The 13,071-nt window shown below is 36.7% G+C and overlaps 1 protein-coding gene across 8 annotated transcripts in view; it reads left to right on the top strand.

Moving 5' to 3' along the window:
• The window catches only part of Plekhh2 (pleckstrin homology, MyTH4 and FERM domain containing H2), a 117,996-nt gene extending 108,800 nt beyond the window's left edge, over positions 1-9,196 (top strand). For 7 of the 8 annotated variants that reach the window (XM_021253804.2, XM_004839363.4, XM_004839361.4 and 4 more), the window contains 4 exons: positions 241-370; positions 3,372-3,458; positions 5,697-5,834; positions 6,870-9,196. In XM_021253804.2, coding sequence (XP_021109463.1) covers positions 241-370; positions 3,372-3,458; positions 5,697-5,834; positions 6,870-7,055 — 541 coding nt within the window. In that variant the 3' untranslated portion in view covers positions 7,056-9,196. Of the gene's footprint in view, positions 1-240; positions 371-3,371; positions 3,459-5,696; positions 5,835-6,869 lie in introns of those variants that run through there. The other variant, XR_204982.4, reaches the window with a different exon arrangement.
• The last annotated feature ends 3,875 nt before the right edge of the window (positions 9,197-13,071 follow it).

The raw sequence follows: 13,071 nt of genomic DNA, 5'->3' as shown, positions 1-13,071 counted from the left end.
GGCTTGATGTTAACTCTTCAGGTGTTTAAAATGTACCTGCCAGGGGTATCTTGGTCATGTTAAGAACAATGACAGTATGAGAATTTGGTAAAAGAAATGCTCCAGAAAGATGTAACAGTGGGTAGGTGAAATATCACAGGTAGGCCTAGAACTGACCCAAGGAGAGCTTTATCTTGGGAGGATGATACACCGCTTATGCTTTGGCTTTTGTCTTTTTGTTCTGTTTTTTTTGTTTTTTAGGCAGCTTTACCAGCGACTATCAACCAGATGGATGGCCCTCCGGGGACGCAGTGCTGCTGACTGTGTGCGCATTTATTTGACAGTAGCCCGGAAGTGGCCATTCTTTGGTGCCAAGTTGTTTTTTGCAAAAGTAAGAAAGAATGGGAGGGAGACACATAGTAAAAACCTTGTGTACATAATCGACCAGATTTACCCCAGTGCTAATATACTGGGCTTTATAAAAAATGAAGAAAAGCCCCCAAATTTAAAGAAAGCAATGAAGGAATGTTAGAGAAGGGCAAGGTTTCTCCCTCTTTTCCCCTCTGCTCAACTTTTCTCCACCCTAAATCATTTCCCAAACTCATTACATTAATCAGGAAACGATAAACAACAGCTGAACACTGCTTTCTTCTCTTCATTCATATATCCAGTCAATGGACTACACTCTCACTCATTGGCTCATTGATTTAGTAAATATTTACTGAGTCCTGTTTGGCAAGCATTGACCTAACTTCTAGACACACATAAACCCCTAGTTTCTGATGAATTGTACCACATTTCCAGGATGGTGTCTTTTAGCATGGTCCAGTGTTGCAACACACTTGTAAACAAAGCACTCCATGGTGAATGTCCTTAACAGTGATACACGCAGGGTTCTGCAGAAACAGTGCAGAAAGCCATGAACCCTGCCTGGGAGGTAGCCAGCCCTTTCCCCAAGAGAAAAACTGTACCTTTTTTCTTTCTAGGGAGAAGGTCCTGGGGAAAGAGCATGCTAAGCACAGGCTCTACCATGGAGCTACGCCTCCAGCCCCAAACTGTGCTTTTAAAATTCCTCTTCTTTTTTCTATTCTTTCTACTTTGGACCTTCGTAGATACTTTTTTTTTTTATATCAGGAATCAAACTTGGGGCCTCATGCTTCCCAGGCAGGCACTTGCCTGCTAAGTTACGTCCCTAGTCCCCTCATAGACTCATCAGATGCATCCTGTCTTGCACTGTATTTTTTCTGTGTATTTCTTTTATGCTCACTAATAAGTTGCAGACTTAACCTCCAGAGTGATCCTACAGTCCTCCTCTGGGGCCCACCATAGTGCTTTTGCACACAATTGTCACTTCACAAACATTTGCTGAATAGCCTGCAGCTTTGGACAAGTCAGTTACTCTCTCTGGCCCTCGGTACTCTCATCTATTAATAAACAATGTGGACTGGAAAAGTCAAATCTAAGGAATCTTCTAACTCTGATTCTATGAGTGATTTATTGTTGGGTAAGTAATTATTTTTGCTACTGGAACTGGAAGCTCCATACTGAGTTAACAGAAAGATGATAGTGTGTTAGTATTCTTAAACATTTATGCAATGAATGTATTTGCATGGAGTTGCATTTTTTTTTTTTTAAATACTGTATAGGGCCGGGGATTTAGCTCAGTGGTTCCAGCGCCTGCCTTGCAAGCACAAGGTCCCAAGTTCAATTCCTGGTGCCAATAAATAAATAAATAAATAAATAAATAAATAAATAAATAAAAATACTGTATAAGGAATAAGTCAAGTGTAGTGACACTCATTTACTTAAGAGGCTGAGGCAAGTGGATTGCTCAAGTCCAGGAGTTTGAGACCAGCCTGGGCGATATAGGGAAACCTATGTCCTGTAAGCTGCTGGCACAAACTATTATTATGATATAATGATACTGTTTTGTGTTGCATGACTAGCACTTTTCTTTGTAACAGAGATGCACTTCCTTTGCTTAATGGTGCCTCTGTTTGGTGTGTGTGTTAAAATACAAGTAACATAAAATTTACCATCCTATTTTTATGTAGACAGTTCTGTGCATTCACATTGCTGTACAGCCATCACCACCGTCCATCTCTAGAACTTTTTGTCTCCCTGAAGCCTGAAAGTCTAGATCCATTCAACACTAACTTTCCATGCTCTCCCAACCCCCAACCCCTGGGAATCAATTGCTTTTCTATGAAGCACATGTGTGAGGAATTACAAGTATTTGTACTATGGTTATCTGTTTCACTTAGGAAGTCTTGAAGATGACATAGTATGTGTCAAAATTTCCTCCCCTTTTAGGACTGAATAGCATTCAGCTACACATACACACACACACACACACACACACACACACACACACACATTTTGCTTATTCATTCACCTGACAATAGACACTTGGGTTGAATGGCATCTTGTTTAGTGCCTGCCTACATTTGCAAATCAGCACTCAGTAGACAGAATGATAAGCTAGAGGGTGTTTTTTAAAATATGAGATTCTCATAAGTTTTACTGTATGCAAGTAACACAAAATTCACCCCAATTCCTCATTTATAGTCTTGAGATTCTTTTGTAAGATTTAAGAGACATAATTAAGTTTTTGTTAGAAGTTCAGCTGTTAACTGAACAAAATAGTTATTATGGAATGTTCATAAATATTCGTGGATTTTAATTGGTTTTAGTGGTGGGAGACTTTTTATTAATATAATTTCATTGCTTTTGCAATAAAGAATTTGGTAGAAAGTTTAGTACTTTTCAGTACAACAGATCACAGTTTCATATTTTCTTTTTAATCTATTTTTGTTATACCCTGAATATCACATTTAATAAACTTTTAGAAAAAATGTACATTGGGCCAGGGATTTAGCTCAGTTATCCTAAAGCCTGCCTTGCAAGCTCAAGGTCCCGAGTTTGATCCCTGGTACCAAAAAAAAAAGAAAAAGTATACAAATATTATAGTAATCTTTTACATTGTGGTAGCATTACACATTATACAAGGTACATCAGTATAATTTGTTTCATTAGGATTTTGGCCATCATGGAAACCCAAAAAGCTTTGTCAACTATTGACCTTTTGAACAAAAATAAATAATAAAAATTATTGTTTGCATGTTAAAGATGAGGAAATTCAGCCTCAAGGGAATTAAATACCTTGTCCAAATGCACACATTACTAAATGGCAGATTTGGGTTTCAAAGTCAGGTCTCCAAATATCAACTTCGCTATTCTGTCCAGAATAACAGCCTCCTTCCCCAAAATTAATTTTTAATAATATGATTTTGCTGTTGTTGTATAATGGTGTTCCCTGGCATTTAGTCTAAAATATATTTCTGTAGTTTGGTTTAGCATTTATAATACAGTATATTTTCATCTCTTCATAGCCCATAACTCCATTATCACTTGGAAATACTGTCATATGGCTGGCTATCAATGAGAATGGTTTAAGCATCTTAGAATTCAACTCCATGGTAAGATTAAGCCCTAAAATTTTACATTGAATCCACTATTTCTTTTGCTCAGCATACCATAAACATAAGGTAATGATACCTTAATCTTATTTTTCTGATACTCAGAAAACATCCTAATATATCTAATTGAAAGCAGTTTTACAGATGCAATTATGATTATAATTAAATCTTATAAAATAAGACAGATTACCTGTTGTGTATGGGAAAATATTAAGATCCTGTGGTTAAACTACCATCGTGGTTATATTGGTGACATGAATATTTTTAAAGTGTTATGATAATTGGTTCCTATGTAAAATAAAAATATTTAAGATATCATTAAATAGAAACTTTAATGATCAAAGTTTTAGTTTCACTAAGGCTTCTACCACATAATTTCTATAATTTTCCATAATATCATTTGCCAGTTCACTTGGACATATACAAAACTTACAGCTTTTCACATAAGTACAAATTAAGTCAAATTATTCTCTTTATGTGTTCATTTATTTATCTGAAATTAACATTGTCTATCCTATTTCATGTATCACATTATTTAGAAAATATTTTATTCCTTTTTTTTTTCAATCTAATGGCTAGGAGTTGCCAATTTAAGAGCTGTAGTGTACTCTCCTTACCCATGGTGATAGTGAGAGGTCACTAAAAATGGGTTGGAAACAAAACTATCCTTTAGTGTCATACTGTTTTCCTCTTGTAAGTAATTTTAAAACTTGTTGAAAGAATTTTTGTTTTCCAAATACTTTTTAATTCTTGGGTGGATAACTTAAAGACACATTATAACATCAGTGACTTGAAGTCAACAAAAAAAAAACTATGCATGGGCCAGGGATTTAGCTCAGTGGTTCTGCCGCCTGCCTCACAAGCGCAAAGACCTGAGTTCGATCCCCAGTACCAAAAAAAACAAAAACAAACTTTACACCAGTATTGAGTTCCATTAGTTAACTAGTTCCCTAGATCTAAAGTGGTGAATATACAGGACAGCAGGTAGACACTAGGGGGCTGTAGCTCTGAAGGCATCTAGGGCTACAGCATTCTGCTCAGTCCTGCAGGCCGATCATTACATGTCCAGACCTCTTTATTTTTAGGCTGCACAACTTTAAATTATACATTTTAAGTGGTTTTAGAAACCCACTGCGAAAAGTATTTGTTGGATAGCCTTAATATAAAGATCTCTTATAACATAAGAAAAATAAAAGAAAACTATGGGGCTGGGGCTGAGGATGTAGCACAGTTGTAGTGGATTTCCAAGGTCCCGGGTTCAATTTCCACCACCAAAAAAAAAAAAGTTAAATACACTAATAGATAAGTGGACCAAGACAATTTACAAAAGAAGAAATATAAATATGCAATGTATGTATTTTAAAATGTTAAATTTCACTACTAATTAAGTAAATGAGATTTAAAGCAGATTCTACTTTTCACCAATTAGGTTGCAGAGATTTAAAAGAATGTTGATATCCAGTGTTAGCAAGATTGTGAGAATGTGAATGGTATAACCTCTCTAGAGGAGAGGTGGGAAAAGTTCCCCTAGTTGTCTTTACTCCTTAAGCAATTCTTGTTTGATTTTTACAACCAAAGAAATAAGTATGTGCATTATGAAGTAACAAATGAAAAGAAATAAAAATGGTTTAAATATGCTGTAATAGGAGACTGATTAAATAAAAATGATTGCCTTTAAAGTAATTTAAAATTCTATACAACTTCATTGGTTGGCATGAAAAGATGGTTACAACTTGCTGTTAACTTAAAAAAATAGTACAGTGCTAAACAGTATTCACGATACTGTTTCTGTTTATATATCTCAAAATCTACCTACCAGGTTGAATCTTGTAGATTTGCCAGTTTTGTCGTATAGTATTTGACCATTTTGACCTTACAAGTATCAGTTTCGCATGCCTTAACCGGATTTGTAAAGAGAGCTATGTGGAAGAACATATACAAAGACATTAACAGTGATTTTCCCCCTGGCTGCTGAAATATAGGTGTTTTACATTTTCTGATAGTTTCTATTTTTTCTGCAGTGAGTTTTTTCAGAATCAAAATTTAATTGTGAAGAAAATATAAAATTAGCTCCACCACTGTTTATTTTAGGTCATAATAGATGTCATATTTTAGATAATGTTTTTGTATTATGTTACGACTAATTAACATAATCATTTTAATGGAGATTAGTTATTAACTATCTTTCATTTTTATGTAAAGAGCATATAACATAATTACTTTTTCTTTTCTTTGAAGAGGTTATTAGTCAGCTATGCACACAGAAGTCTAACGACCTTTGGAGGTTATCAAGATGATTTTATGGTAGTCATTAACAATTCACATTCAAAAGACAAACCAACAGAGAAATTACTTTTTACCATGGCAAAACCCAAGGTGAGTGGAACCCTTTCTGCCAACTTTTTTGTACTAGTTTTTTAATACTAAAATATTTATTAAGCAAAGACTTTTCCAGACGGAAAAAGAGATTTTATTTATAACTTAACAACCATGGATTCAAATCCTTGCTAACTTTATCTTGGATTCTTTATCTGAACAATGCTACTTATTTTAACTCAGCCCTGTGCCTGGTATATAAAATGTTCAAAAGAAATGGCCATGGACTTATTGTTATCAGATACTTTATACACGTTATCTTAACTACTTGGGGTTGTTTTATGGACTCGTTAGAGGAAGAGCAGATTTTTATAATTAAGACATATTTGTTCCTTTACTGTTTTAAACAAATTATAAAGTTTCAATGCCTTTAAATAAAAGGGCTGCATTCTAACATGTTATGGTAATTTTAGTAAAAAGAATGAGAAATTGATTCTCCAAAAACTTTTTCACAAAGTTGTCAAATAAAGAGACAATTTCTGTAGAATCTGGAGGTTTTTAAAAAATATATCAGATCTCAAGACCAGGGTTCTTAGCTCAGTGGTGCCAATGCCTGCCTTGCAAGCACAAGGTCCTGAGTTCAATCCCTGGTACCAAAAGAAAAAAAAAAATCAGATTCCTAATCAATTCTATATGTAGGTGAAGATGGTTAGCCATGACCAAAAGGTCATAGGATAGTCAATATTTCAGTTTAAATAAAGAGTTGATGTAACACACTAAATTTCTTAATTCATATATATTCACAAACATGAGTTTAAGATAATTGATAAAGTTGTATACTGACCATTACATTTCCAAATATTGCCACTAAACTTGATTATTTTCTGAGAGTCACTCTTTCTGGTGATTTAAGTAATGGAAAAAATGTGGTGGTGCCTTGATGGTGCAGGCACATAAGAACTTCACTCTCAGCAAGCAGTGGATTCTGGTAGGTTGGGTGCTTGCACATGGAGATCACCCTTGGCCAACCCTTTGCTCTCTTAGAATTGGTGAGAACTTCTCAGGAGCATAACGGTTCTATTTTTCTTGTTTTAGATTCTTGAAATCACTCTTTTGATTGCCAGTTACATCAACAACTTCCATCAACAAAAGGCAGCATTTCACCACCTCTCTGCTCCAGCACTGCTTTCCATCAAGGCCCAGGAACCCCAAGCCAGGGTGATGGGAAGCCAGCCCCTGCTGTCAAGCAGCAGACCCACCAAAGGCCCCACCTTACTCTAAAAGCCCAGGAGCTTGGATATCACTCTTTGTCCCCGTGTAGTGGCTGCATCAGCTGTGGCGCGATGGTTGACACCGTCCCTTGGCACCACACATCAGTGTTCTAGACCTTAGCAATTACCAGAGTTGCTACCTCTTCTGTGATTCTTAGTCAAGCAACAGTAAAACAAACACAAAATTTGCCAACATGCTCATTTCCTCTTAGATTAAATAAGTTAAAATTTGTCATTTTCCCCATCTCCCTTCTCTCTGGCCATGAGAGACATTGATGCAAAATGGCTTTTTTCCTTTAAATATTCTGACAGTCTTAAGAAAAGGAGATTCCAAGCTCTCATTTGTTAACCAGTTGATTATTTGGAAAAGCTCACTGCCAAAAATATAAGTCCTGTAATTAAATGTGCTTTTAATTCATGAGATGGTGTTTGGAAAGGAGTGGGATACACAGTGTGAGAAACTGCTGTGGAGTGGTGTGTTGGGGAAAATTTTTAGAGCAAGTGCAATAAATCTTCTGGCTCTGTGAATCATTATGTGAGGAAACAGGAGTTCAGTGGCCACAACCTCCTCTGTGGTGTTAGAAAGTATACCTGCCACCTTTGCAGATCACTGGAGTGGAAAGTTTAAAGCGAGACAGTGATTCCTGACACTGCTCTTATAACAAGTTCACTGGACTATTGCCCAGTTTGCATTGCATTGGGTGCTAGGTTGTCTTGACCTTGCTTTGTTAAATAACAGCATCTTTGAAAACAAAGATGGTCCTTACAGTGTTGCCCCTCAAACAGTTTTTTCTATAGCTTGCAAATGAATATTTTTTGGTACCGGGGATAGAACACGGAACCTTGCGCTTTCGAGGCAGGCAGTGGAACCACTGAGCTAACTCCCCAGCCCTTTGAAAATAAATAGTTTTTAAAAATTGTTTCAAAAGAAAATAATTCTTCTGTCAAAGGAGGTAAAATTTTAATTGGAAGAATATTGAAATGTATTACTATACCCAGTCATATCAGTGGCCAGTACACTCCAGTATGTGTCAAAATAGTATCATTAGTATTCATGATAAAAATGAAACTGTGATAAAATATGAAAATTCTATTATAGAAATGTTTAACTGTAATAATAATCATGAGTATGGTTAACTTTATTTATGTGTAGAATATTTGTATTTATTTTTGGACGTATTTATCACCTTTTGTGTCATATTTTTTAAGCAATTTGAAAAAACTGTTAGCTGCTGAACTAATTTGTTGGCAGGGCCTTCATATTTTCCTCTTTGCTGCTTTCTTCCTATGGCAATGTACTGTTCTCACAGCCTTTCAAAAATGTTCCATCCTTAGAACAAAAAGCAGAGCCAAGAAATATGGCGCTCAAGTAATAACGTGCCTTATAATTAATCAAAAAAGATTTTTAAAGACCCATAGAAATAGATTTCAATTGACTATTTCCCACTGCATCTTTTGAGCCACAGCCACTCACTGAGTGAGTAAGTTAGTTTTTTAGAATAAGCTGATTGCCAATTTGGGATGATTCTCTGGAGTCTTTTGGCTGGGATATAATAGTGTTTCTGGGCTCCCAGAAAACCATTTACTGATCAATAGCTGGTGAGTGAGAGGCTTGGCAGAGCTGTTACTTATGTTGAGAACTTCATCCTCAGGTGGTAGGTAGTTCACTTGCCATCTGGTAAGCTACCACCCACCCCACGTCTTCTAATTTAAGAATGAGCAGTGAAGGCTTAAGTTAAACTGTAGTATCTTAGTCTTCACATTTATTTTTGATAGAACAGAGATAAAATATTTTGATGGAAAGAAATCAATTTTCTGTAACTGATGATGTGAAAATTTTATTTTCTGGAAAATTACTTATATAGCCATTTAAAAAATTCGAAGTATGTTATTATGATTGGTTACAAAAGAATAATGTTTCATGTCTAATTTGTCTCCTATCATTTTCTTCCTTTCAATCATAATAAATGATTTACAAAACCCATTTTGAGCATTATCTTTTGAATAGTCTTCAAGAAATGCCTAATGTTTTCATTGTCAAAGCTGAGGTGCACTACTAGTGAAAATGGTAGTTATTCCCTCCTCTTGTATTCATGCTTTGTCTTCAGTGTTGCTTTGTTTTACCAAATAAAAAGAAGCTATTTTGGCAAATTTATTGAATATACATGTATATTCAATAGAGAAACAGAAAAATTGGTTTCCCATTATTTCATAATAAACCCTGTAAGGGAGTTTATTTCATTTAGATGAGTTTAATGAACTTCGTTTTAAAAATTTATTTCAACTGGGCCGGGGATTTAGCTCAGTGGTTCCTTGCGCCTTGCAAGCGCAAGGTCCCGAGTTCCATCTCCAGTACCAAAAAACAAAAAAAATTATTTCCACTGTTCTTGATTTGTGTGAATGAGTATGTGTGTATGCCCTAAGAATCAAATATATATTGTCATAACTTGGAAATAAATGTAACTATCAATTTACAAGTCAGTAACAACTTACAGAGAGACTTTGTTCCAAAAATGTGTTTATTAGTTTGTTGTTTGGAATTTTTCCCATAGTGGGAGAAAGTACATGGTGATCAGTTTCCTAGAACAAATACATTTAATTCATAATTGAACTGAAATACAATCCTGGAGAATGAACCACTCTAGGTAACTGCATTTCTCTAAGAGGCTTGAAGTATTCTGGAGTGCCAAGGTCACATTTCCCTATCCAGCAGTCTCCCAGCCTGATGGTGTCTGCCCTCCTCAAGCTGAGAGGCTCTGGGCTGATTTCTTGGGGAAGAGGCTCCAGCAGTGTGGGGAGTGGGGAGGAAAGGAATGGGCAGGAGGACATGGGGAGGATCCTTTGCTACCAGTTCCTGCAGAAATTGCTTTCTCTTCTCACCCCCGCCCCTTCCCTAAAGGAAGAAAGAGATTTTACTGCAATACAAGTAATTATTTCCCCTTAAAGTCAAAATTGAAGTCCAAATATAGATATTTAGGGTGAAGTAAAATTTTCTTGTGTTTCAGTGAGACTTAAGATGCAGGCTCTCCTTGAGCATTTAAGTGGCAAGGTCGTTCTCCCATGAAGTGTTGGTGGGCCTGGCCGGGGGGCAGGGCTGAGGGGATGAGATGACTGACGCCAGCTCTAATCCATGATTTCACTTGCTGAACTTAATTTTACCTAAATTGCACATAGTTACAATGATTCTCGAGACATCAACATCAATCCACATCAATCCACAAATCTTCATTGTGTGCTTTATAATTATCAACTATCCTGCAGTCCAGTAATAGGCAAGGAAGAACATCTTTATTGGGGAACATGAGAAAACAACTGCAAAATAAGACACCATAGTACTTGAGTATGGAATATATATTTTTTGCTAACAATCTAATAAGGCAGGTGTGTGTGTGAGAGAGAGCAAGAGAGACAGAGAGACAGAGAAATTGACTCTTGAAGTTGCTGCTGGGTTATATTGTGGTTTTATTACAATCAAGTGACTCCTCCTTAGCTGTGGCAGTGACAAGGGAAAGCTCGTTTCCTGTCTTACAGTGTAGCTCTAATGAATTCCCAAGAAGTGTCCTTAAGAACTGAATGTTGAGCAATACCAGAGGAGTTAGCTTAGAAGTTACTCGCTTGAATTTCTGGAAAATACTATCAAACTCTAGTAAGAGTAGCCTTTTATGAGAGGAAATTGTATGGAAAGTGTGTAACCTTGGAAAAGCTTGAGAAGAGTTTTTATTAGCTTTTGCATGATGCACAGATCACACGATGGTTTTATCTTTTCCCCCCAGGCATGAAGTGAGCGCCATCAGTACTGACACCATGTTCTACCTAACTGCCAAGTCCAATGGACCCCACATATTCCAGCTGTCTGGTGGATGATTCTGCAAACACACCACGCCCTCCAGGCCTGGTTATAACTCCCTAACAGTTGGTTAATAGGATCAGTGAATCATCAGTCACTCAAGTCATTGACTTTTCTCTCTTTTCCCAAGGCTTCACTCTCTACCATATAAAACTGTGGTTGTAAATTCTAAACTTCAAGTTGAATTAACTTAGACAAAAAGAGATGTCACTTTTCTAATTTTTGTTATGAGAATACTAGGTGTCTCAGAATCAAAGGAAGAGCTCAGCAATGATGTCATAAGCAAAGTGAAGACACAGGCAAACTTTGGGGACAGCCAAGCCAGGACACATCTCTGCACTGATGAGTGTGTGCTTTGGGTTCTCTAACTACCAACAACATTTCATCTACCAAAAAATATGCTGATTTCCTCCAAAAAAGGAGTGAGTTGCTTTTTCCAATTTAAGTTTGAAAAATCCCAGAAAAAGATTTATGTCAGGGGCTGCTCTGAACCACCTCAAACTTAGTCAACATTAGGAGAATGCCTAAATAAATTATTAAAAAAACACATAGTAGGATATTAAGCTGCTATCAAAGTTATATTATCATGAATTTTAAAAAATTGATACGGGAAAATACATGTCAAAAATCAAGATATTAATTAGCTTTATAGTGTTATCTCAACTCTTAAGAAAAATGATTGGAATGAAGCACATCAAAATATTTAATAGTCATTACTTTTGGGAGTAGGCTTATTTCACCCTCTTCATTCATTATATATACTATTTTTTTTTCTATAAGAAGCTTATGTAACTGTGAAAACAAGGCAGGGTGAATGTAAAAACGTCACTTTCCTGGCTATTGTTAACGGCTTCCATATGGTCTTCTAGACGCAAAAAACATGCTTCACACAGCTGCAAAAAATTACCTCACTGAAACTCAGGCCTAGTCACACTACACTCCTATTTTAAATCTTACTTGGCTTCTCATAACCAACAGCAAAATCCAAACTGCAAGGTCTTTCTTACTAGCCCAGTCTACCCACCCAGTTCGCTGTTCCATCTCAGCTCCAACAGACACTTTAAATGATCCCACTCCAAACTATTCAGAGCTCCCCAAATACATATTGCACACCCCTTTATCCTTCTACACTAAGCTCGTTCCACCCAACAAGCTGCATAAAACTGTCTTAGCCTTCATTGCCAGCTTTGAAACCTTGATTCATCTTGGGGTGACCCAGTAGAGGAGCTCAACTCTTTGTATACTCTTACCCTAAGAACACTTTTCATCTACCCAGGAAGATCACTTTATGTAAATATGAAGCCTCCGGAGGAATAAGAGAAGAGGCAACTCATCTACCCAGTCAGATCGACTGATTCAACTTGAGTCCATTGTGGTGAACAGGACCTAGCCAGATAAATTTTACCTTCCTGTTACCAGGCTCCCTCCTTCACCTATCTTGGTTATCCAAACAACTACACTCTTAATGTGCTAGTACTGTCCCAAGTATATAGCATATACTTGGAAAAAATGTTAGCTGCTCTCATTAATAATGTCAATAAGATTTCCTAACTAGCATGCATAAGGACTCTGAACTCCAGAACTGAAATTATTGCAACTATTACAATCTGTCCCACATTAATATATGAACTTACAAATTAGCACCAGGATACAGATGTGGATTCAGTGAGAGATGTATCAATGCCCCTTGAAGTCATCCTTACTCCACTGAACTCCACCCTCACTACACCCCTTTCTACATGTCAGGGTAGTCTTTTCAGTCTCCAAAATACACCATCGTGTGAGAGGATTTAGTTCCCAAAGACTTTATCTGAAATGAATGCTCTTTTACCATTTGCATCATTTCAGGAACATGTCCTTATGTTTCTTTCTCAGTTGCCTACCAGGCAGGAGGTTTAACTGAATGGTAGAGTATTTGCCTAGCATGCAGAAGGCTCTGGGTTCAATCCCTAACCACCCCCCGCCACACACACACACAAAAACACACAGCCTACCAGCAGGTTACCACATGATAATAACAAGAATTTATCTCTTACAATATGCTACACACACATAAGTTACGATTCACATAACTTATCTCATTTAAAATTCCTAATCAGCTGGGGATTTAGCTCAGTGGTTTCGCTGCCTGCTGTGCAAGTGCAAGGACCCAAGTTCGATCCCCAGTGCCAAAAAATAA

Source organism: Heterocephalus glaber, unplaced genomic scaffold (genome assembly GCF_053883595.1).
Source record: "Heterocephalus glaber isolate CG9 unplaced genomic scaffold, H.glaber_assembly_v1.0 deba00001457, whole genome shotgun sequence".
NCBI lineage: Eukaryota > Metazoa > Chordata > Mammalia > Rodentia > Bathyergidae > Heterocephalus > Heterocephalus glaber.
The sequence above is the reverse complement of the archived record's forward strand: the minus strand, read 5'-3'. Positions and strand labels throughout refer to the sequence as shown.